This window comes from Thunnus maccoyii, chromosome 18 (assembly GCF_910596095.1).
Source record: "Thunnus maccoyii chromosome 18, fThuMac1.1, whole genome shotgun sequence".
Lineage (NCBI taxonomy): Eukaryota > Metazoa > Chordata > Actinopteri > Scombriformes > Scombridae > Thunnus > Thunnus maccoyii.
In genome coordinates, this window is record NC_056550.1 from 6,498,466 (window position 1) to 6,521,773 (window position 23,308).

General features: G+C 42.4%; 3 protein-coding genes across 5 annotated transcripts in view; all 3 read left to right on the plus strand.

Annotated features, from left to right (window-relative positions):
• The window catches only part of wu:fb95e10 (cell surface glycoprotein 1), a 29,131-nt gene extending 17,424 nt beyond the window's left edge, over positions 1–11,707 (plus strand). The window contains exons 4-6 of the mRNA XM_042392631.1: positions 6,940–7,160; positions 7,390–10,578; positions 11,256–11,707. Of these exons, the coding sequence (XP_042248565.1) occupies positions 6,940–7,160; positions 7,390–10,578; positions 11,256–11,269 (3,424 nt within the window). The 3' untranslated portion in view covers positions 11,270–11,707. The remainder of the gene's footprint in view (positions 1–6,939; positions 7,161–7,389; positions 10,579–11,255) is intronic.
• A 2,209-nt stretch (positions 11,708–13,916) lies between these two features.
• Positions 13,917–18,203, plus strand: LOC121883867 (putative uncharacterized protein DDB_G0271606). The gene is made up of 2 exons (XM_042392328.1): positions 13,917–14,960; positions 18,102–18,203. The coding sequence occupies exon 1, from the start codon at positions 13,917–13,919 to the stop codon at positions 14,928–14,930; it is 1,014 nt and encodes a 337-aa protein (XP_042248262.1). The 3' UTR covers positions 14,931–14,960; positions 18,102–18,203.
• Positions 18,204–21,585: 3,382 nt separating this feature from the next.
• The window catches only part of pkn1b (protein kinase N1b), a 34,305-nt gene continuing 32,582 nt past the window's right edge, over positions 21,586–23,308 (plus strand). For all 3 annotated transcript variants that reach the window (XM_042393680.1, XM_042393681.1, XM_042393679.1), the window contains exon 1: positions 21,586–22,048. Coding sequence is in view for 1 of the 3 variants with exons in the window: in XM_042393679.1 (XP_042249613.1) it covers positions 22,022–22,048 (27 nt within the window). In the remaining 2 variants the exon portion in view is untranslated. The remainder of the gene's footprint in view (positions 22,049–23,308) is intronic.

Below are 23,308 nucleotides of genomic sequence, written 5' to 3' on the forward strand. Positions count from 1 at the left end.
AATAGCAGTACAGAGATGCCAAAGACAGGTTCGAGGTAATTTAGAAACAGGTTCATTTTTAAACTGCAAGATGTCCTGCTCACTACAGTACATTCCTCAATCACAATTCTTTAATAACAAAATTCAAGGGACCCTTATCACAAAATGTTTTTATGTAAAAAAATAATAATAATCTGTCGATATATATTTATCAGATTTTTTAAACTTTCAAATATCAAAATCGGAAGGAGAGGAACGAGACAGAAGACATTACTTATATGACTGAGGTGTGGAATATACACACATAACACAAAAGCCAAGAGATGCTATCACAAGTATGATTTTAGTCACTGCCAATACACCAACAAGCCATTTTTTCCACCTTACAGCAAGGTGTTTCCCTTACATACCCTCCCCCATCCACCTACCACAGATAGCATTTGCACTGTGGAGATTACACTCAGATTACAGCTTTATACAATAGTACATGTGCAAACATCTCATTAAAAAGTCTTAAGAGTGATGTGATGCCTGCATATGTCATTGTCCCATTGTTATGTGTTCAATGAACACCTGTATGGAGCTGCACTGCATCTAGCTGGCTTTAGTCCACATTTTCAACATGATAAAAAAAAGCAATGAGCTAAGAAACATGGCCGAATTGATCAAAAGACAGACCTGAAACCTAGCTTTAATCTGTTTAAGATCAGATTATCATTTATTTAGTGTGTTGTTAGCGTATGAGTCAGTAAAACATGTTACATACACTGGATGTGTAGCCCAGAGAAGGAGTCACCTGCAGTAAACCAATATATGAATCCCCATGAGAGAGGTATAACCATTACTGACAATAGGATCCTCTGACAGCACCATGCACCCCTGTGGGCTTATTTTACTAAGTGTGTGTGCGTACACGTCAGCATTTGTATACGTGATGTGCTTTGACAGGGCCATAAATTTCTTCTTTAATTAAATTTTGCCCCTTTTTTCCTACTTCACTCAATCCTTAATTTAAGCCTGCTATCAGCAGAGTGGTGGAGAGCCCGATAGAAACATTAATTGCTCCATCAGACACACCCTGCTTCCCTCTGTCACTGTCACGCACACATGCACACACCCGCGGTGGGTCTCTCAATTTACATGTTAGACTGAGACTCAATTGATTTAAATCCATCTGCAGCAGGTTCCACTTATCAGACAAATACAAGTGCAGAGCAAATGCAGGTTCACTAAGTGACATCAATCTAATTTAAGGCCACTCACTCAAGTATTTTGTTCCCTCCGGTTGAGCCAAAGGTTTTAACTAAATTAAATTAGGTTTTTTTTAGTTGTAGCTGCAAGAGGCTCTTTATCGTCCTTCTTAGTGTGGCAGTTTTTTAGTGACATTATGCACAGCAAACCTGGTTTGAAAACACACTTCTCACTGGTCTGAAAAAAACTGTGTGGTTGTACACTTTTAGTTGTGAGAAAGATGTTATTTTCTGTGTAGATGAATCTGATGGTTATAACATTTTACCATCAGAAGCTAGCTCCCTTCACAGTGCACCTGTCAATAAAAACAGCAACGATGAGGGTCAGTGAGGGTGTGGAGGCAATATAGTTGTAATACATTGTTTATGCACCGCAGGTCATGACTATGAAGTGAAGTGTGTATAACGACTGTGGTAAAAATGTTAGTGTGCATGTGTGTAGAATGTGTGCGTGTATTTGTGTGTGTGTGTCTGTGTGCACCTGCTGTTTGAAGCTGATTGCCAACAGCATGCCGCTTGTGACAAGAAATATTTGATCCTGATTAGCGTGCAAATGGAGAAAGTACAAATCATTATGGGCTGTTTGAACATGGTGTCTATGCATGCTGGGATGTATGCTTATAGTTTATGCGTCAGCCTGTGTGCATGAATATGTACCAATATTTGGCTCACTTGGGCAGCTGCGAAGGTGATTGGTGTCCAGTTATGCATTGATAATTGGAGACCGGTATGCCGCATGCAGACTGCCCAACAGGACAGTACAACACACTGCGAAAGTGCTTTAGAGTGCGTACATACACTATGTGCTGTTCATGGACGCCTGCGTGATAGGAACAGCATGTAATTAGGATGCAGAGCATGTGTTCATTTGCCGGTATATTACTCAAGTGGAGGTAAAGGGGGGGGGAAGGGAGGCATACATGCTGGCTCGCTGAACACGTGGTACACGCGCACGTGCCGCAGAGCTGCTTTCTCCTGCCCTGCTGTCTGCGGATGCGGCAGGGTGAAGTAAAACAAAAATGGTGGCAGTGGAGTATAGAAGCTACACGGCTGAATAAGTCATGTGTCCCCGCTGAGCTCCCATCACTGCTGCCAGTTTATACATACAGAGTGTGAGGGCTGTGCATGCAGAGAGTGTGAGTTGTGTGCATGAGTGTGTGTGTGTGTGTGTGTGTGTGAGAGAGAGAGGCAGAGGTGGAGAAAAGAAGCGAGGACCAGAGGGTATCTCTGCGTGAAACAGAGAGAAATGTTGCCCCGTTGTAGATCAGAGGACAGAGCAAGGGTATTCAGCTTGTCCTTATTTACAAAATCAGAGGAGGAAATGGGATGAGTTCAGTGTTGGACCATCAGATGGTTTTCCATTTTTGCTGTCGTTTCCCTGCCATCCACTCAGCCACCCATGTTCTCACATTAGTCATTCTGTTTTTCTCATTGATGGTCCCATAGGGATGATAAATTTTTATTGCCGCGGATTGAATTCAACCCTCCTCATGATCTAACCAATTGCTGCTGATGTAATGGTCCAACACTGGTGTGTGTGTGTGTGTGTGTGTGTTTGTGTGTGTGTGTGTGTGTGTGTGTGTGTGTGTGTGTGGTGAACAGTAGTCAGGGTCTTTGCCCCAGACGCTGTTCTACGCTACACCATGAAGCAGACGACATGTTGCGCAGGTTGTAAATCTTCCGTCCTGCTATGGGTGTGGCCGATGACTCCGTGATGCAGTCTTCCGCTGCCGTGATTTTATACGGGTGCAGCCGCAGAACCAATTACCAAATGGATCTAGTGGAAATAAGTGGGAGGGAGGGAAGGAAAGAGGGACAGAAGGAGGCGTATTTTTGTCTGAGTGTGAGACAAAGGTTTAAGTGTGTGAGGGTGTGTTCGTGGGTGTTTTTACTCATGCTGCAGACAAGTGGCAGATAGATCGTGATAGATGCCGGACAAAGGGCTTTGTTGAAAGTGTTGTTTTCTCTCTACCACAATAGCGTACTATTTTAAAACATTTAAAATTAGAATCTGATACTGAGTTGTGATTAATATAGATTAAATAAAATCATCTAATACAGGATGGGTCTGCTGCTGACATTCTCATCTTTTCCCTTTTTCAGAGTTCTGTAAATACTCATATTTTATGCTGTTTTGACTGCATCCTTCCTGAAGTGTCTGAGGCCTCTTTAACCAGGTTGAAGATCCTGCCTCCGTATTTCTGGTGCTTACAGTAATTAACAGAGCACCATCTTTAATTTGCTGCTTGTCTTGAGAGGAGGGAGGTCCTTCCACCACAGTTTGTCGCCTTTGCTGCAGGGAAGATGTCTGCCTGCCTGCCTGCCTGCCTGCCTGCATGCTTGCTTAGCTCCTGCTTACTCATTTGCCCCTTTGATGGTGCATCTCATTATTTAAATCATAGCCTAACTCTTCTTGTATCGAAACAAAGCAGCACCAGCAGGCAACCATGTTTCTACACACACCGATCCTTTCTCAGCTCTAATGATTGAGGAAACGTGTAGCTGCAATCATGCTAAAGTGTTATCACTGATCCTCAGACGAACTTTAAGTTTTTTGCCGTGTGCCTCGGTGCGCCTGTAGCAACTGTCAGTCATCTGATTTTTCAGCTCCACTGCATTTCTGGGCTTTCTGTGTAGCATTCGCTTTAACCCCCGATTTGTAGTGTTGTTTCTCTCAGCAAGGCCTCTGGTTAAATGTGGACAATAAACGCAGCCTTTTTTCCCCCTTTCATACAAGCTGCCCATTGAGTTAAATGTAGCCAAGTAGCATAATTTAAAGACTACAATACGCCTCACAGTCTTCTCTGTCATTCAACTGACAGTGATCTTATTTACAGAATGAATGAAAGCTTAAAATAATTCAAGACTCGACGCATCACTGTATCCAGGCATTGTCACCATGGCCAAATAACTTCTAATCTCCATACACACTAGTCCTCATTATAAGTTGTAGGACTGTAAATACTGTAATCGTTTTTCAACTGTGCAGACTGCCTTCTTTGATAAGCAGAAGAAGACACTGATATAAGATAATGTGTAATCGGATGAATATTCTTCTCCCCCTCCTCTCTCTCTCTCTCTCTCTCGCCTGATCTCCAACTCCCTCATGCTTCTTTCTTTTCTTAGTGGCCTGGTTCATTTCCAGTGCTCTATAAAGCAGTCCTGCCCTTTTGGATTATCCATATTCCTTTTATCAGACAGATTATTGTGAATGCTCTCTCTGAATATCCCCTCTGCGTATACTTCATCTCTAATGCCAGTCTCTATCTTTTAATTCTCTCCATTCTCCTTTCCCTGTAATTCTTTTATTATCTGTCATCCTCTAATTCAGGCAGCGCATACTTGAATATGTTTTTCCAAAAATGTATTCTTAATTCACCTTTTAACATCTTGTTCACCATGGAACAATTTTAGGATTAAAATCTTAACATCTTAGTCACAGTTTCCCATTTTCAGCTTAGGACACAGTGCTTGGAACACAGAGGTAGAGGATGTTACTGAGAAGACATTTTAGATGAAATCTACAGTATTTGCTCAAGATTGAACTGTCTGATTCTAGTCATTGATTTACTGTGAAAAATGTTTTTTTTTTCCTTAGCCAGAACTGCAGTTCAGCCAAGGATTTAGTGCAACTTTGGCCTACATTTCATCACTGTGGAAGCTAATAATCATTTTCATCGCTGTATCTCTATCTGTGTATTTATGAGAGGCTTTGTTTTCCTACAAGAACACTCACTAGCACATTTACTTTATCCTTGACAGCATTTCTCAACCTTTCAACTCTTGATTTTTCCGTGAACACAGTCTGCTCCAAATATGTTAAGTCATTTAATCGCAGATTAGTCCATTAGTGGTTTTGAGTAGCCAGAAGGGTTTTATATTGTACTGATATGGTCCAACAATATCAGTATCAGTAACACACCTTTCACTACCCCAAATTCAATTATATAGAGGTGGATCAACTGTAAAAGCTTCTTTGAACATCTGATGTGACCACACCCCTGTTTTGTTGCCACCCATCACTCCTGGGCTTTAATCTTATTTCATGTGACTAAACCTTATTCCATTACATTTGCCAGGTTGTGAGTGGCACGAACTACTTCGTTGCCCGTACACAATGAGTGTGCTTTTAACACAGCCCATGGTTCCAGCTGGGGGAAGTAGAGAAGTTATTTTTGTTCTCCTTTCAGTATTAAAGATTAACAGGGTCCCAGCCATCTTCACTCTCCCTCCCGTTGCCTGGTCTCTTTCTGCCAGTACTAACTCAATTCTTTATTTAGAAACAGGCAGTTAGTGTAGCATGGGCCCAGAAGATTGCACACCATAGCCTTGTCAGGACTACTAGATGTAGGTTACTTCGTTCAGACCTGGCATAGAAGCGAGCCTCAGCGACAGGCACGCTGATGCATACTGCCCCAAGTGTCATTCCCTCATGGGGATAGGCTATAGACAAGAGATCAGGGACACGGTGGACCAGAGTTGGGAAGCCTCTCTTGGGTGCATTGTGACTCACCTCCCAAGCTGCTCCACTTTGTAGTCCCTCAGGGGAGTTTGTCATGGGGTTGTAGAGGGGTGAGCTGGCCCTGGGCCTGTTGTTACCATTGTTTCAGATGCAGTTGAACCTTATACACTAAAGAGATCAAAGTTGGGTTTGGGAGGAGAGGAGGTAGGGGTCTCGAATTATTATTTAGTAAATGCAAAGTGGAACATAGTCCTCTAAAATGACAGATGCCAGTCTGCCCATTTGTTTTTGAGAAGGTAGTCTTTATTGGTGGGTTCCTTGCATGAACCTGTTGACACATACTCATTGGATTTGGGCTGGTGCCACATCTGTGAAAGGCTATTCAGGTCAACACTAATTGTGGACCCATTAAGAATGGTCTGCCCTCTCCTTATGCCTTATGAGGGGGAAGGCCTACATGTCATTGTATTGTTTTAGTCTTGCAAGCAGTCTTGCTTGTATTTGCGTTGTTTCTTAGGTTTTCCTCTGGCAATAGAAGTGACTAATGAGTGAGACATCAAAGACTTTCTCCTTTCTGAGGCACATGGTCAGGGAGAGGCCTGATGTTTGTCTCCAGCTGATGCTTGAGTCATCTTCAATTAATCTTTGTTTCCTGTAAATAGGAAAATGCCTATTTTATTGATCTAAGATAGAGCCATATCTCACTGGAACAGTTTGCTATGCTTTAAAGAATCAACAAAAAAGTTTTTAAGCAATGACTGAAGAGGTTATTCTTGTAGACAAGTCTGCAAAATGTTTTATGTCTTTGCAGCATGGATGTTTAAATAAACTGAAATTATTATTGTCCCTGCCTACCCATTTAAATGACTGTTTTAATGTTTTTTATCTGTGTGGTTTTGATCTGCTGTTCTTGTTGCAATGCAATGGTGATGTTGTAACTATATTGTTTCCTGTGTGTGGTGTAAGTGCAAAAATAGTTGATTATATTTATTTTCTTTGAATGTGGACCCATAGGGCTCCAAATGAACAATAAACAAGAAATATGTCTGTCTCAGGGGGTGTTGTATGATTGCAATCTTAAGTCTAGAGGAGACCAGCAGATATTCATGATCTAGAGAGAACATATGCATATTTATCTGGCAGGTTCTGTACCAACGGACACGTGGTCTCTATTGTTGCCCCAGATCTCTGTGCTGTATTACCTCTCAGTATTTCTCAACCTTCTTCTTTGTCATGTTTTTTTTCCAGGCCTGCAACTGGCACAGCAGCAACATCCCGTCCTGCCACAGGCTCAACCCGGCCACCCACCAGCACAGCAACCAAGAGCTCCACAGCTACAGCCAAACCTGCCACCCCTAAAACCTCCACCACTGCCAGGCCTGCTGCCTCCAAACCAACCTCCACTACCCCCTCTGGTGGCAAAGCTCCAGCATCACAAACATCCAGAAACACCACTCCTGTCAAAAAAGGTAAAAATAAAAAAAATTAAAAAAGGAAGAAGAGATGCACAAGTAAGCATATTTTAGGTTTTTTCTTTTTCTTAATTAAACTTGTTTGACCTGCCAGTCCTACCTGTCAAATCACTAGAGGAAGCTCAAATATTGACTTTTTAGATTTTGTGTGCATTGTAATATACTGTAATTTATTTTCATTATAACATTGTTTAACCTTTCTTTTTGTTGTGTTTTTTCTTTCTAGATGTTACCAAACCGGCCACCACAGCTGCCAAAAAGCCTGAGTCTCCTCTTACCCGCCCATCCTCTACAATGAAGTCCGCAAAGCCAGAGACCCCCAAATCAGCTTCAAAATCAGATGTCACAGCCAAAAAGCCTACTGCTACTAAGGCTGCAGACACAAAGACACCCAACCGCTCCAAAGAGAGTAAACCCACACCTTCCAAGGATGTTTCCAAGACTCCTGTCTCCAAAACGGCTGCAACCAAGAACTCCAGCCCCAAGAAAACTGTGGGCAGCAGCACCCCTACTCCTGTTAAACGTGGCCCCAAAGCTGCAACACTTGCTGAACCTCAAAAGGAAATTGCTGCTGCTGTAGCTGCCGCTGCAGCTATTGCTACTGCAGCAGCCACCATTGCCAGGCCAGATGAGCCAGAACCTCCTGTAGAAGCAGCTGTGGAACCATCTGCTGCAGCAGAACCAATGTCCAGCCAGACCGAACCAACTCTTCTAACAGTGCAAGAAAAAACTCCAGAACACCCCACACCAGAACCAGTACCTGCACCTGTGTCAGAGTCACTGCAAGAACCAACACCCGAACCCATACGTGAACCAACACCAGAACCCGTGCGAGAACCAACACCCGAACCCATTCGAGTACCAACACCAGAGCCCGTACGAGAACCAACACCCGAACCCATTAGAGAACCAACACCAGAACCCATCAGAGAACCAACACCAGAACCCGTACGAGAACCAACACCCGAACTCATTAGAGAACCAACACCAGAACCCGTGCGAGAACCAACACCAGAACTTGTACGCGAAACATCTCCTGTGCCCCCCGCAGAACCACTGTTTCAGCCATCAGAAGAGCCAGAACTGGGAGCTGGGGCAGTCCATGAGCCCCTTTCCAATGTTCAGCTGGACCTTTACAAATTTGATGAGTCTGCCAACGACTCAGGGCCTTCCTTGGGAACTACTGTCATGTCTCCTCCCTGTTCCCCACCTGGCCCCGTCTCTCCTGTCAGAGAGCCACAGAATGCCTCTTCTCTGCTTGACATGCATTTCCAGTCTGATCCCTGGGACAGGAACCAGCCCCTAGCTTCGTCTGACATTGCTCCCCAGAGCCCAGTCAGTATGCTGAGCTTCCAGACAGAAGAGGGAAAGGAGAATAAAGAACAGGTTGAGGCACAGGAGACAAGGGAGGAGGAAGAGGAGGAGGAGGAAGATGAGAAAGAGAACTTGTTTATGCCTAGCCCCAAAGCTCCATCCGCAGAGGCCTTCAATATGATTGCACAGCCTCACTTGTTGGGTACTTCACCCATGGATGATTTCACCTCCAGGGACATGTTCTCCCCTCATGAAAAGGAGGAGGCTGTGGAAAAGGCTGATGAAGAGATCAATGAGGATGTCGATGAGGATGAGGAAGATGAAGACGAGGAACAGAGGAGACTCGGCCATCAGCCTTCATCCATTGTCACTGACATGAGCACGTCTCAGCCCTCTGAGGAGTTCCAAGTCCGGTCCTCCACCTTCGGTGGCTCAGCAGGCTGGCACGGTGACGACTTGCTGTCTGGAATGGACTCTGAGGATGTGAGCAGCTGCACCAGCAGTCAGCAGCAGGGGGTTTCTGACCTCAGCAGCACCCAACACACTGCAATACTGGAAGGCACCCAAAGCTCAGACGCTCTGGTTGACTCAAGCTTCCGTGGCTCTGAGGGAGATGGTAATATCATGGGTTCTCCCAACGTAGAAACCCTGGCCAATGAGGAAGAGGAAGACGATGATGAAGACGAGCGAGTGGATGATATGGACTTGAGTTCGGAGAGAGTAGAGGAGCATCACAAGGTGTTCCAGCAGCAGGAACATGATGAAGAAGAGGAGGATGAAGATGTAGAGATGCACAGTGAAGGAGTGACAGAGAGCTGTGGAAATGTAGATGAAGATGACTTCAATGAGGAGGAGCGTTTAGACAACCTCAATCGCTCTGGTCCTCCGCCTTGCGTCCCCCCTGCCTCTTCCTGGGGCCAGACCAACCCCTTCTCTGATACCTGGGCTCAGCCAGCCTCACTGGTCACCATGTCCTCCCCCAGCCCCATCTCTGACCATGGCGCAGCTGAATCTGAAACTCCAACCCAGTCTCCTGCCCAGCCATGTTGGGACAGCAGCGCCCCTTCCCTGGCTCCTCAGTCAGATCAAGAGCCCCAGCAGCATCCGTCAGCCCACGAGCAGATGAAGGGCTCGGCCCCTGAGGAAGCTCACGCACTACTTGCTCCTTCAGCTGTAGGCATGTCCCAGTCCAGCACTCTGAGTGGCACAGCTCTGGTTGCCCACAGCAGTAGCGAGACAAGCACACCAGAGGAGCTCCGTGACTATGACAGCAGCTCTGGGGTGGAATCCCATTCTGACAAACAGCAGACACCAGTACCGGCTTCAGTCCAGCCTGACATGGAGCAGGACCTGGGTATTCACTTGGAGAAAGGCGATGGAGAAGAGGAAGAGGCTGAGACTCTCCCAGCTGATGAGGTCCTAGGAACAGGACCTCCAACTGCTCCAGCGTCCGCCCCATCTTCCCCCTCCACCTCCGGAGACGAGGCCAGTGACACAGAGGGTGAGATGCAGATAAACGACCCTGATGCACCGATGATGATGGATGAGAGTGCTGGATTTGAAAGCCCTACTCCCACCTGCAACTTGCCTGCTCTTGATGAGGATGAGGAGGCGGGAGACACACCAGCTGGAGAGGGTGAAGAGGACGGAGGTGGGGCCACCCCTCAGTCAGCCAACTCTGTGGCATCATATGGCTTTGACTGCACCACATCCAACTCCAATGCGCACTCCATGGCCGAGAGCTGCGGAAAGAGTCCAGGAATCTTCTCCCTGGAGAACGAGGAACAGCTGCCAGAGGAGGCCAAGGACCCCTCCCTCATCAAGGAGTTGACCCTGCCATCAGCTGCTGCCGCTGCCCGGGCAGAGGACCTGCTGGGTAGACCCGTGGACCTGATGCCTTTGGGCCTGCCGGGAGACAAGCAGCCCAGTCTAGATGACCACCACTACATGCTGGGGGGAAGGTTTGCAGCAGACCAACTGGAGGAGGTTGATCCTTTGGAGCCCAGTCACCACCTTGGGGCCCAGGAATCTGGAGAGTCCGGCGACAGCCAGCCACCCTACTACTCTACCATATGTGATAAGACTGATAGTTTTCTGGCAGGTAATGTATAAGTCCCTCCTATTACCCCTGGAATGCACCTTTTCCCCGCAACCTTCCCCCTTTACCTGTTGTTCGTTTTCTCTCCAGTTGGGTTAGATGGCTTAGAAGAAAAAAAGGAGAGCAAGATTGTAGGAAAAGATTTTAAAAAATGAACAAAGGAGATGGAAAAAAATGACTGTAGCAATTTTTAAATGAAGCCTCCCTCTTTCATACTGTTATGGTCATGGTTTTGAGTGTACGGCTTAAACTCCTTTATGTACAATAGCTACTACCATTTTCTAGTAGAATGTTCTTTTTAAGTAACACTGCATATTCTGTAGCCCCTGATGGGGTATTGACTGATTGGTCCAATGTGACTGAGCTTTTAAACCGAAAAAGAACAAAAAAAAAAAAACCACAGATGGAATGAAATGGACTCATTGTGTATTTATCCTACTGTTTTTACCGATCAAATGTCAATGATTTTTTTTGTTTTGTATTTGCTTATTTGTTGTTTTATTTTTTGTTTGTTTTTCTGTTGAAACCTGGTCCTCCCTACCTTGTGTACACACGCTCCATGTTCAACAGCACCATAGCGATAGTCACATGCTCCTTCTTAAAAGTTTGTGTTCTTGTTTCAAGACTTTTAGCTATCAAAATAAAGGCTAGATATTAACACGGCTGTTTTGCCCTTACAGATTTGTTGAGGTAGGTATGGGAGTATTAGATTGCAGTTGGTGAAGTTTTTAATGTGTGCTTCAAGAGGTTCTACGCTCTTTGCATAGGTTGTTAAGGTATGTAACGTGCAGTCACGTACAGTATGTGTTTCAGGCATTTGGTTTTAAGTGGCTAAGCTTTCAAGCCTCAGTTAGCTGATCATTTGTGTTCCAGAAGAGACTAACAACTAGCCTTTTATTTGTGATGAGACCCTGCATTGTCCTACATCGCTACCACAGTTGAGCTTTACACTCGCTCAAACGTTTCATAGTGGGCGTTTGGTTTACTATTTCAGCAGTATATTGCATGTTTAACTAACAAGACTGTGTACTACCTGATGAATTTGAAACAATTCTACACTAGACATGTTCATAAATGAATGGTTCACACTAGGTTATCTGTCAAAATTCCATTAAAACATCATTGCAAGGCATTTTGTTCCTGTTTCTTATTTTCCCTCTGGATCCAGCATGCTTGAACTTACTGTCCTTGTGTTCGAGTCGCTGTGTATTTCTGTGTTTACACAACTTATTTCCCATGGTGCCACCTGTTCCTCACCATGTGAATGACTGGTAAACAGGAAGTGATGCAACATTGTACAATGGTGTTGTATCTAAAATGGAATTTTGCTCAAATCAAAGCGGTAATCCAAATGGTGTCCCAGTGCCCTGTTCTCCAGCATGCTTATACCTTCATGACATTTTCAGATTCAACACTACGACACGGCATCACATTCAGAACACATCCTTGGCAGGTGGCGCTCACTTAAAGGTACCCCGTGGAGTTTTCCTATAAACAACTTAACATTCAGTGTTTTTCACCAGAATGCACCGTGTGTATCCTTGAAGTCTAACAAACATGTTCAAATATATCTCCTACCTCAAAACATTTGCAAAGATATTTTTTTGACATTTAAAGGACTGCATTGTTTACATTCATGTTTTCTATCTTGCAGTCTTTATCTTTGCCTTTGCTGTCAATTATACATTTCAATCCGAGGAATAACATAAAATCAGTGACAAGAATGTATATCCATCGTCTGTGCGCTTGCGCAAAAAGAAAACAGGCACCCACTGGTGAAAACATTGCTCCATAGTGCTACTAGTGGTCAAAAACTCTACAGGGCACCTTTAACAGTAATTAGGCAGGAGTTGCACCACACACCTTTCTGTCTTCTTGAAGGTTTCTACGAGTGCTTTTAACACTCAAACAGGTGAAATCTGCTCATATCTGTGTCCATCCTCCTGAATGTTCAACCCACATATTCAGCACAATCACAAACAAGACACACAGATGTACTGGAACATTCCCTCTTTATACAAGCCAAATGAATGCATCTGAATACTGAAGCTCAAGAAGACCGAACACTTTGTCCCTGTTCATGCCTTTTTCCTCTGACCTGCCCGCTCCTTCTCATCAAAACCCTGACATGGAAACACTCAAGACCCTTGTATCAAAATCACGCACACCCCTTTTGCCTATCTACCTGAAACCTCTCTTAAATTGCAGCTTTGGTTGTTCCTAAATATTAATCATGAGACTATGTGAACCCTGTTTCATGTTTGTGTTTTGGGGACACCATTGCTTTCGGTTACAGATACATCAGCGGCCTTTAGCATAATATGGTTTAATAATTATGCATGACACGAGACGAGTTAATCAAACAGCTGTAAAGAACTGTGACATTTTTCACATACCATACATTACCTTCAATATTTGTGACGTTTTTGTCGGTTTTATCCTTCACTTGTTCCTTCGTCATTTCAAATACTTGTTGTCTGTATGGTACTGCGTGTATATAACTGCTCTAATGCATAACTAGCATGAAGATGAGAATGCAGTCAAAACAATTAATATCTCTTGGCTTTCATGAAATTTGCTATCACTCTGATGCAGTCATGTTTGGCGCAATATCATGTCTAAGGCATAAATGTCTTGCAGATATTAATGACTTTCACATCTTACTTGGGGCTAAAAATCTTTTGTCTTTTTATTTACGCACAGTCTCGGATGCTACGACTGTATGTGCTGTAAATTGCACATGGACACCAAAACTATTTGGCAATCATCCTTCTGCCCATTTTCAAGCATTATGCATCCCAGTGATACAAGGTCATGCTCTTATTAACACCCAGAAAGCTGTGTAGAGGAACAAGAGACCTCTTTTTCAAGTGTTTTCAGGTTTTTAAAAACAAAGCAATACATTAAAATATGCAAAAACATCAAATGAAAGAAATCACAGTAAAATAAATGCAATTCAATTTAATATCTCTACATTTAGTATCAAGATTCAACAGTGTTATAGATTATTCCAAGAGGATGAAGCATCAGATTTGGTAGCTATTTACACACTATTAAAGCAATCAAAGGAAAATATAATATTACAGGACAGAAATTCCTATTTATGCAACTTTAGAGAGGAAACCATAACAGCACCTTATGATGTGTTCCTGTTTCCTGGTATTTCTCTTATTTATTTGTAGATACAATGTATACTATTCCTGTGTCATGGATGTCACTTTCTTTTAGAACCCCTTTTCTTTTTGCGTTACACCTTCGCCCTCTTGTCACATCTCTCCCGAACCCTCTTCTTCCTGGCCCCCTTGTTGTGCCACCCGTTCTGTTTGATGCATGCATCTCTAATGGATGCACCAAGTGATCTTGACTGTGTCACAGGAGACGAGAAGAGAGATGAAATGGATGAAGATCAGAAGCTGCAAACACACTTACAGGAAGACAACCAGAACCAGAACCACACCACCACTGTTCCTATAGCCAATGGCCACTATCTGGCATTGGTCCCAGGCAACAGGAGGCCAATTGACCCTACACTTGCAGCACATTTTGCCAAGATCGCACCCCCTCCACCTTTGATAGAGACCAACACTGACAGTCGCACAGGTGGAGAACAGTTGAGAAGGCTGGAGCAACACCAGGAAAAGCTGAGAGAGATGCAGCACCGTCAAGAACAGGAGAGGCAGAAGAGGCAGTGGCTGGAGGAGGAACGGCTAAGGCTGGAGCAGCAGAAGCAGCTGGAGAAGCAGCGGAGGGAGCTCCTCCAGCTGCAGCTGCAGCAGCAGCAGCAGGAGCACCGGCAGCGCAGGCAGGTTATGCAGTGGCAGCTCGAGCTGGAGCAGCAGTACCGGATGCAGCAAAAACAGATCCAACAGCAGCAGCAGTTGAGGAGGAGCCCAACCGGAGTCATGCTCTCGCCATCCTCAGGGCTCTGCACCATCTATGAAGCCATGGAAACCAGTGATGAGGAGGAAGAGGCCAGAGGAGAGCAGAACAGGAACACACAGGTTCTAGGGAGGAGGGTGCCATCTTCCCCGAGTGTGACACAGGATTTCCAGAGGCAGCTGCGTCCAGTGCCTCCTCAGGACCTGGAGTGGAACAAGAAGGTGGACATGGTGCAGCAGCTCATCAATCAGACCCTGATGTTGTCTGGAGATGGAGGCTGCCCTCCTCTCCTCCTCCTCCCTGTGGGGACAGGGGGCACCTTAAGCCCCTTGGAGAGTAGCATGTGGCCCAACATGCTGCCCCAGTTCAGCCCTCCTGCTGCTACAGTCACCTCCGTCAGCAGCTACTCCCCAGACAGCCGGGGCAGCTCCCCTCCTGGAGACTGGACTGTGGTGGAGGTGGAGACCCAGCACTGAAGACAACGAATCAACAGATCTACCGATCAGGTCGATCAACCAGTGAACAAATACTTACAGATACTTAGAGAAATACGCTTATTCCCTTTCTGGCGGACAGTTAAATGAGAAGATTGATTCCAGTTCCATATGGTAAATGCTAGGTTGGATCAGCCAGAGGGACAAACTCTTGTGAGCATGGTTAGGGTTAAGGTTAGGGTTATGTGCACAATGAAGAAACAGAACGTGCACAAATCTTGCAAGAGTTTTAGAAATCATCCGTCAGGCTGATCCAATCTAGCACCAATCATTTCATATTTGTCAGCTGGTTAGCTTAGTTTAGCATAAAGACCCAGCGTTGCTGGATGTATGATAATTATGGTATTTGTACAATAACTTTGCCCTCTGTACGATGTACAATCAATAATGCCAAAAGTCCCATAATGTCTGACAATTTGATCATTTTGTGACACTTAGTATTAGCACAGGGTAACCTGTACGTGCTACATCCCACAAGTTGCGTCGATTGCTGCCTTCCAGTGTCGCGCCAGAACCAGTTCTTGTAATACATCCATGCAGCAGACCTTGTTTTCTGAAATTACATATATACGCCTATTTGTTGTCATGGTTATGACTTACATTTGATAATTTTCCTCAAAATACGATCATTTTAAGCCTCTGGTACAATACTTTAACATTTCCCATCTGGCAACGCTGTAAAGACTGGAAACAGGGAAACAGCTAGCTAGCTTTGACCAAAGTTGACCAAATTCCACCAACCACCACTGCAAAAGCTCTCTAGTTAATACATGGTCCTTTTGTTGAATCCATACAAAGAAAATGTGTAAATTGACCATTTGCTGCTTTATAGAGGTTTATGTGGTGGACTCTTTCATGGTAGCCAGGCAACCAGTGGATACCCCAGAAGGTTACCACTTCCACACAATGAGATGTAACCTGTTCGTTTGTGAGCTTTAGAGGTGCTGGTAGGCAGATTTTTAACCTTTGGACAGAGCCAGGCTAGCTGTTTCCCCCTGTTCCCAGTCTTTATGCTAAGCTAAGCTAACTGGCTGCTGGCAGTAGCTTCATGTTAAAGAGACAAACACAAGAATGAGATTGTCTCATCGTCTCATCTAACTCTCCGTCAGAAAGTGAATAAGAGTATCTTCCAAAATGTTGAACTACTCCTATAATCATAAATATGCAATACACCGTAAGACTGAAATTTAGTGACAGATTCATATTTATATTTAAAAAGCCAAACTATTTTAAAACATATCACACAATGCAGTCATATCTGAAGCCACACAGGGATTTCAAGGAGTTGAGAGCACATCAGATTATTTATTATCATATGACCACACAAACTTTACTTTCAACTGATTTCAGATCTTCCTTATTTATTTTTAGAAGACTTTGTAGATGCACCGTGTCATTAATTACTGTTACCCAGACATGCATATCACATACTGTAGCCTCACATTAAAGCATGTTTCCTTACCAGAAGCACTTAATACTGTAGCACTCCTCGGCTGTCTTACTCTGAAATGCACTGTAACTGCTTTAGAAACACTGTTGTCATGTGTTGCGTGGGGGGCAGCGCTCCACTGTATAGTCTCTTTTGTATGTGTCACAACCAGATACTGAGACCAAATTTTGGTTACCTCTCAAACGAGGGATTGAGCTATGACAAATTGCACTTGATTTTTTCTTCTAATTATTGTGTGGGGCAAAGTATTTATAGAGGTAAGTGGTAATACTGTTAATAGTTTTACATGTTTGTGAACCCAAATTCCTCATAGTGAAGTGTTAAACAAAGAAACCCTGAAACAACCCCATTGTGTGTGTCAAATAGGATTATTTGGGTGAAAAAGCTTTCACGACATTCACTGTTCTCTGGTCAGTAAATGTTACTGTGACTTCACTGGACAGCCGGGATTTCATGGACTTAATAGAGCTGTCAGTCATGGAGGAAGAGGGGGGCGTGAGAGAGAAGAAGGCCCTCCTTGTTCTGCGTGCGAGGGGAGGGGAGGAGGGTGGGAAGGCTGGGAGGGTGCTGGACTGATGGGGGTGAGGGTGCTGGTGGTGGTCGACGGGGGTTGGGGGGCAGGGGTGTAGTTGTTGTCTTCCCTCTGGCATTCCAAAGTTGTAACCTCATTTCCTGGGTCGCCCAGTATTCAGGGAGTCTCCGAGGTTACCAATGATGTCATGGTGGGAGAGAAAGGAGGATGTCTGAGATGAGACAATGCACCACTCTGGAGGGGATGTGGGGATGGGAGGGTACAGGGGGGGCAGGGGGTACTCAACTACCAACACTCAGTCCACAATTTATATTTAATATGTATTCACTTTAACATAAGCCTGTTATGAGTTTCTACACATTGTCCATATATTTTGCTCTGTTCTTATAGCTTTGTGATCTGTGCAATATATTAGAAACATGTTTGATATTTATGACAAATCAGGTGATCATAACTTATCAACATATCTTATAAACTGTGATTTTAAAGGTCCTGCGTGTAGAGAAAAAGCACCTGTGTGTTTCTCTTTGTGTCTGTACAAGGTAGGTGAGGTCAGTCTGAGACCACAGAAAATAAAAACACAACACCGCCACCTGTTGGCTGCATGAGTGAGACACTAACCTACATTTTAAAATAAATCCTTAGATCTGTGTTTTGTATTCAGATCTAATATACTTCACTTTTATGTACAATTGCTACTATGCTACTATCAGTAAAATGCACAATTTTATATGATTCTGAAGAGTTACATGAATTTATGACATTTGAAAGCAGCATGTACAGAATATAGTTTTCTAAATCACTTAACAATTTATACCGCAGTTACACTGTGCATGTTCTATCAAATTATGTTTGTGTGTGTGTAAACATGGCCGCTGCTGCTGTATGCTGCTATATATTGGTACTTATCATATTTAAGAGTTTTTATTAAGAATTATAGTCTTATATAAGAGTAAGCACAACTAACTATAATAATGCATGCAGACCTATATGTGCTCCTGTATTGTTTTGATAATATAGTCTACAGTGCCTCAAGTTCCTTTTTATTGATATTTTTTTGTGTAACTTAAATTTCATATAATACAATTCACATACAATATAAGTGTTTACATTCTTAATATGTTAATATTTGTTTTGTGAATGTTTGTCATCATCTTCTTTTGTGTTGCAGAAACGTTCTGTGGTGTTGTGTCATTGGCCGAATCATTTTCAGTACGAAATGTGAAAAATCACTGCTCTGAATATTAAATAAAATTGCTTGAAAGCTGGTGTTCATACGTGTGCAGTGGTGCTTATGTCAGACTTTTAATGATCACTTTACATGTGAAAATATGAAGGAAATGAGAGGCAGCACCCCAGAGACATTGTACAGTCTAGTTATTGGTGTGTAAACAATATTTATGAAGCATTTTACAGAACAGTGATTATTACATTGGAAATAGTAGTAATTGTTATTCTACTGTCAGAACTATTGACATACATACAGACAATAGTACTGTAATGATAAAGATAATGTAGTGAACACCAGGTGGCAACAACAACCATCTACCAGGGGAATCCAACAATATCATATTTGTGCTCTGTCTGTATTAACTAGTGGTGAAAAGTAACTAAATACATTTACTTAAATGTGGATGTAAAGTACAATCTTGATATAGTATTTTCATTTTATGCTATTTCACTTCAACTCCATTACTTTTCAGAGTGAAATATTGGACAACATTTATCTGACAGCTATGTTTACCGGATACTTTTCAGATTATTATCTGTGTAATATTCACACAAAGCATGTGATAACTTATAAAACACAATGCAGTGTTTAAGATTAAACCAGTGAGGCCCAATACTTTGGTTTGTGAACCTTTATTTAAAAAAGCAGTGTTTAGTTGGGGGCCTTTGTCATGTTTCAGATGTCTGTGACTTGTTAGCAGTTTCATCAAAGAGACATTTCCCCTCTAAACTTCTCAAATGGTTTCTATTTCACAAAAAAAGGTAAAATTATATAACATTTCCCAAAAAAGCAAAGATTAAAGAACACGCTCTCTTAACTCCCCATTAATCAACTCATGACCCTCAGATTTATACTGTGACCACCTGGAGGGGCCAGACCTCCAGTTTGGGAACAACTGGACTAACTCTATATAAAATAATTCAAACAAGCTCCACCTCAACCAGCTACAACAGTAAAATGCTGCTTGTGCATTGACACAACAGTAACAATGTAATAAATCAAAAATAAGGCATTATGGTTAACTTGTAGCTTATGAGGACACTAAAAGAACTTAGATGTTTGTTGTGGACACACAGTCCATGAAAGCCTTCTCAGAAATGTTTGATTTGACAGCATCTCCTGTTCAGAGGAGGTGTAATATTTAGCTTATGGGGTCAGAGGTCAATGAATCCAGGATCCCAGGAGTCTCAGCTGAATTCAGTTTAATACTTTTTTGTCCAATAAAGTAACTAACTATTAACTAAGGGACATTTAGTTAATAGTTGGTTATAGTTTAGTTAATAATACAACATTAGAAAATCACAAAAACATCGAATTTGATAAATTTGATTGAAGTTTTAAAGGGTCTGTCCAAATGTGCAGGAGAGAGATCACAGGCAAATTCAGAGCTAAGTCTTATTTTTGCAGTCTACCCATTTCATTGAGAGTGTATTCAATGAATGAATGAATGAGAGTGAGTTAATACATTTGCTCTCCCTGCATATGTTTTGGGGCGTTGCTCCCTTATGTCTGTGAGAGATTTCAGTGATACAGTGATGATACTGTTGCTGCACCCATCTGCATGGTGAATTCCTGTAGTGAAAATAAGTCTTTCATTCATCCATCTGCTGTAGTAATGTGCAGTGCAGGCTGCTTGGGTTTCTTCTCTGTGGTGATTTTCTTACAGCAGATGGGAGCCATTTGACACTGCAGAAGAGAACAAATGCAAGAGTCTGATAAATACAGTAAATGTTATGACAGCAGTAGTGAGAGGGAGGATTTCACCCTGCTGAAGTGCCCCTGAACACAACACCTCCGGGAGATGGAATAGTGACAAAAGGTAAAAAGGGGAATCCAAGAAGGTTAATCTGGCCATGCTCATCTTCATATTGACAGAAATTGTATTCCTTAGAAGGACTTTGATCTTACATCCTGGGATTCAAGAGCCTAAATTCTTTAATACATACACAAAAAAGCTGTACAGTTATATACAAGTGGGCCCTATATCAATAACAGTGGAGCTAACATATCTGCTAGCTTTGTTAGCTTTCTCAAGGCCAATAATACACTGTAATGCCCAAACGTGATCAACAGGTCTCAGGTGGAAGCAGGAGGGCGCTGAGCTGCAGCAGAGATCCACGTCAAGCTGCCTGCAGACAGACAACAGCACAGGAAGCAGCAGCCTGGTTTCAACATAAAAGCACGTAACTCACTCAAGAAAAGGATTTTTCAGTTGTTAATAAGCAAATCAGGGCAAGATTCCTTTAACAATGTTCAAAGAAGTTTTTTGAAAAATGTTGGCTTTTAATTGCTCTTTAAAGACTGTAGAGCCACAATATAATCTGCACAAAGAAAGCTACATTTAATTTCAGAGTAGGTCTACACCTCAGATACAACACATAGATTAAAGCTGACTTTAATAAGATATGTTTTAAGTTTGCATGTAGTAAAGTTGACCTAATGATTCCACTCGTCATTATCAAAAAGTGTTTCCCATTTGTAATTCCTGTTGTTATTACATTCATTTTTCCACTGGGTCTGCTGCTGTGTGTGGCAAGAGGGCCACACTGTCTATTTGACATAATCCTGTCCCCATGGTACACTGACACATTAGTAAGCTCTGTCAAAATAATTGACAGAGCTTACTATAGTGATAATTACTTACTACAATGATAATTAAAAATAATTTATACATTTTTAAATGTAAAACTCTTTATATGTACATTGTATATTAAAATGGGCTTCAATTTACCACATGTTTTTGTGATTATGTTAGCCAGAAGTAATTTGTTGTAATGTTAATGCCTTCAGCATATCATGATATCAGTGACTTTGCAAGCCTGAATGTTTTCATGACTCATCCATCATCTCAGAGATTCTGTGTGATGTAGCTACAAAGGTTTGCTCAATGAATTATTTCTTTGTTTTCGTGTTTTCTGGAGCTTTTTCTGAGCAAATGATGTTTTTGGAGCCAAAACTGGTGTTTGTGCCTCATTACTACAGTGAGTAACTTGTCAAACTGCTCATTATGGGCCTTTATGTGCCAGTAAGTTTCTACTGGCACAATAATCATAAAATGCATTGTTTTTTTTATTTTGTATTCCATTTTATTGATAGATACAGACACAGACAGACTGATTGATTGATTGATTGATTGATTGATTGATTGATTGAGTACCAAAGGGAAACTTCAGTATTACAGCCACTTAAATCACAAAATAAATAAAAAAACAATGATGTAGGTACAGAAAACAATTATATACAATAACTAAACAGACTAACTCAATATAAAACAAACATGCCTTGACATGCTAGTTTTATTTTGAAGGCTGGGGCTGGCTGAACCGGAAGTCGTGTTTTGTATTCTTGACATGTTTTCACATTTGTTCTTCCTCCTCCCCACCAGCATCACTCACCGGCACTCAGCTGTCCGCAGAGCCGATCAGGAGCGCACCTCAGCGGGGGTGATGGCCTCAGATTCCCCTAACAAGCCGAGCAGTGTGTGGTGGTGAATCCTCACAGTGTTTCCTCACTGAGGATGACAGATAAAGAAACCCTCTCAGACTACAGGACACACTGCACTGCGTGATGCAGATCAGAGTCCAAGAGGAGGTGATGGTCTCCTCCTCTCCTCTCTGCTCACCTGGTCCTCTATCGTGTCATTTTGTTCATCTGCTCTTCCTGCATGTTGCGTTCAAACTGCGCCTTCATCTGGACTATTAAGAGCTCTTTTTTGAAAAATTACAGGACATCAAACGCGGTTCTGCTTGTTTTCAACCATTTAACCAACTTCTATTGTAATTTCTATAATGATCTGAGGGCTGCAAAGTGAGACAGACATTCATAGAAGTCACCTGGCGTCGCCGTCTAATTGGCAGCACATGATGGCCAATAACAACGAGCTACAGGTGAGTTTCTCAACTTTTGCTTTTTCATCATCCACTGCGTTAACGCTGCTGTGTTGTTGTGCATATTAGACCTCAAAACACATAAACATGTACATGTAAACGAGGAAAACATTTGCAGATTTTTTAAAAAAGAATAACTCGTTGGTTTCTGTACGACTGGAGGAAGTCTGTGATGGAAATACCCATCCTCTTGTTCTGATGAGAGAGTCTGTTCTTTAAAGGGGCATTCCAGCCATTTATTATTGCACTTCCTTAAATTTCCAACGAGACAGTTTTGGAAAGAATTGTTAAAATTGAAACAGTAGAGGTTAAGTTATCTTGACTTTTCATCCCTATGTGGGTCAAGCTCCAAAAATGCTAAATCCTACAGTTCCTATTATGCAACTCAATAGCGTCTTTCATTTGACACTCCGTGCCTGCTAATGCACTTCTGTTCTCATTAGTTTCACAGTTGGATAATATCAGAGCTTTGAGAAAAATAAATCTTTTTAATCATAATTTCAACTTAGAAATTATGACTTATGTGAACATAAGTTTGTAAGTCAGAGACTGACAATTATGGAATCTCCCACGTGACATGAATGTAGCAAAAGCCCAAGCTAAGTAACCCTCATGACATCATCAGGGTTATTTTCTCAGAAGCTCATTACAAAGTCACAAAAACATTATACAACTGTTTTTACAGGCTAAGTACTCCCCGTTACAACTGCAACTAACAGTTTTCATCATCAGTCACTCAGTAAGTCTTGACAGCGGAGGAGCTTGAACCAGAGAATGCATGGTTGGTTTTTGTTTGAAAAAATAATAGATTATCAAAGTAGCTGAAGATTAATTTGTTGTCACAACTAATCGTTGCTGCTCTGCTTCCCATAACGAGCAAACCAAACAACATTAAAGCCCAAATCTTCTTAAAATTCAGCCTTCACACCTGCTGGCTGGTTGCAGCAGCTTCTACAGCTACATCCATTATGATAGTTTATTAATTGTTGCTGTGCAGTGTGTTTTAATAGACATGGCTGCAGGCCCCAGCCACTTCCCCTACACCCAAACACAAGGTCAAATTAGATTTTAAATAAAGTCTCATTTAAATAAATGTAGTAATTGGATATAAGTTAATAAAACTGTATAATAGCCTATTGTTTCTTTTTTAAATTTATTATGAATTGGAAAGTGTAAAGTAGAATCATGTTAAAGTAAAAGCAGACTGCTCCTCTAAATGTCCCTGCTGTGACCTCCAGTCAGTGACGAACATACACACAA

Bases quoted from the DNA above. Each gene is read 5' to 3' on its own strand.
- LOC121883867 (XM_042392328.1), top strand. From the start codon at position 13,917: ATGGATGCACCAAGTGATCTTGACTGTGTCACAGGAGACGAGAAGAGA.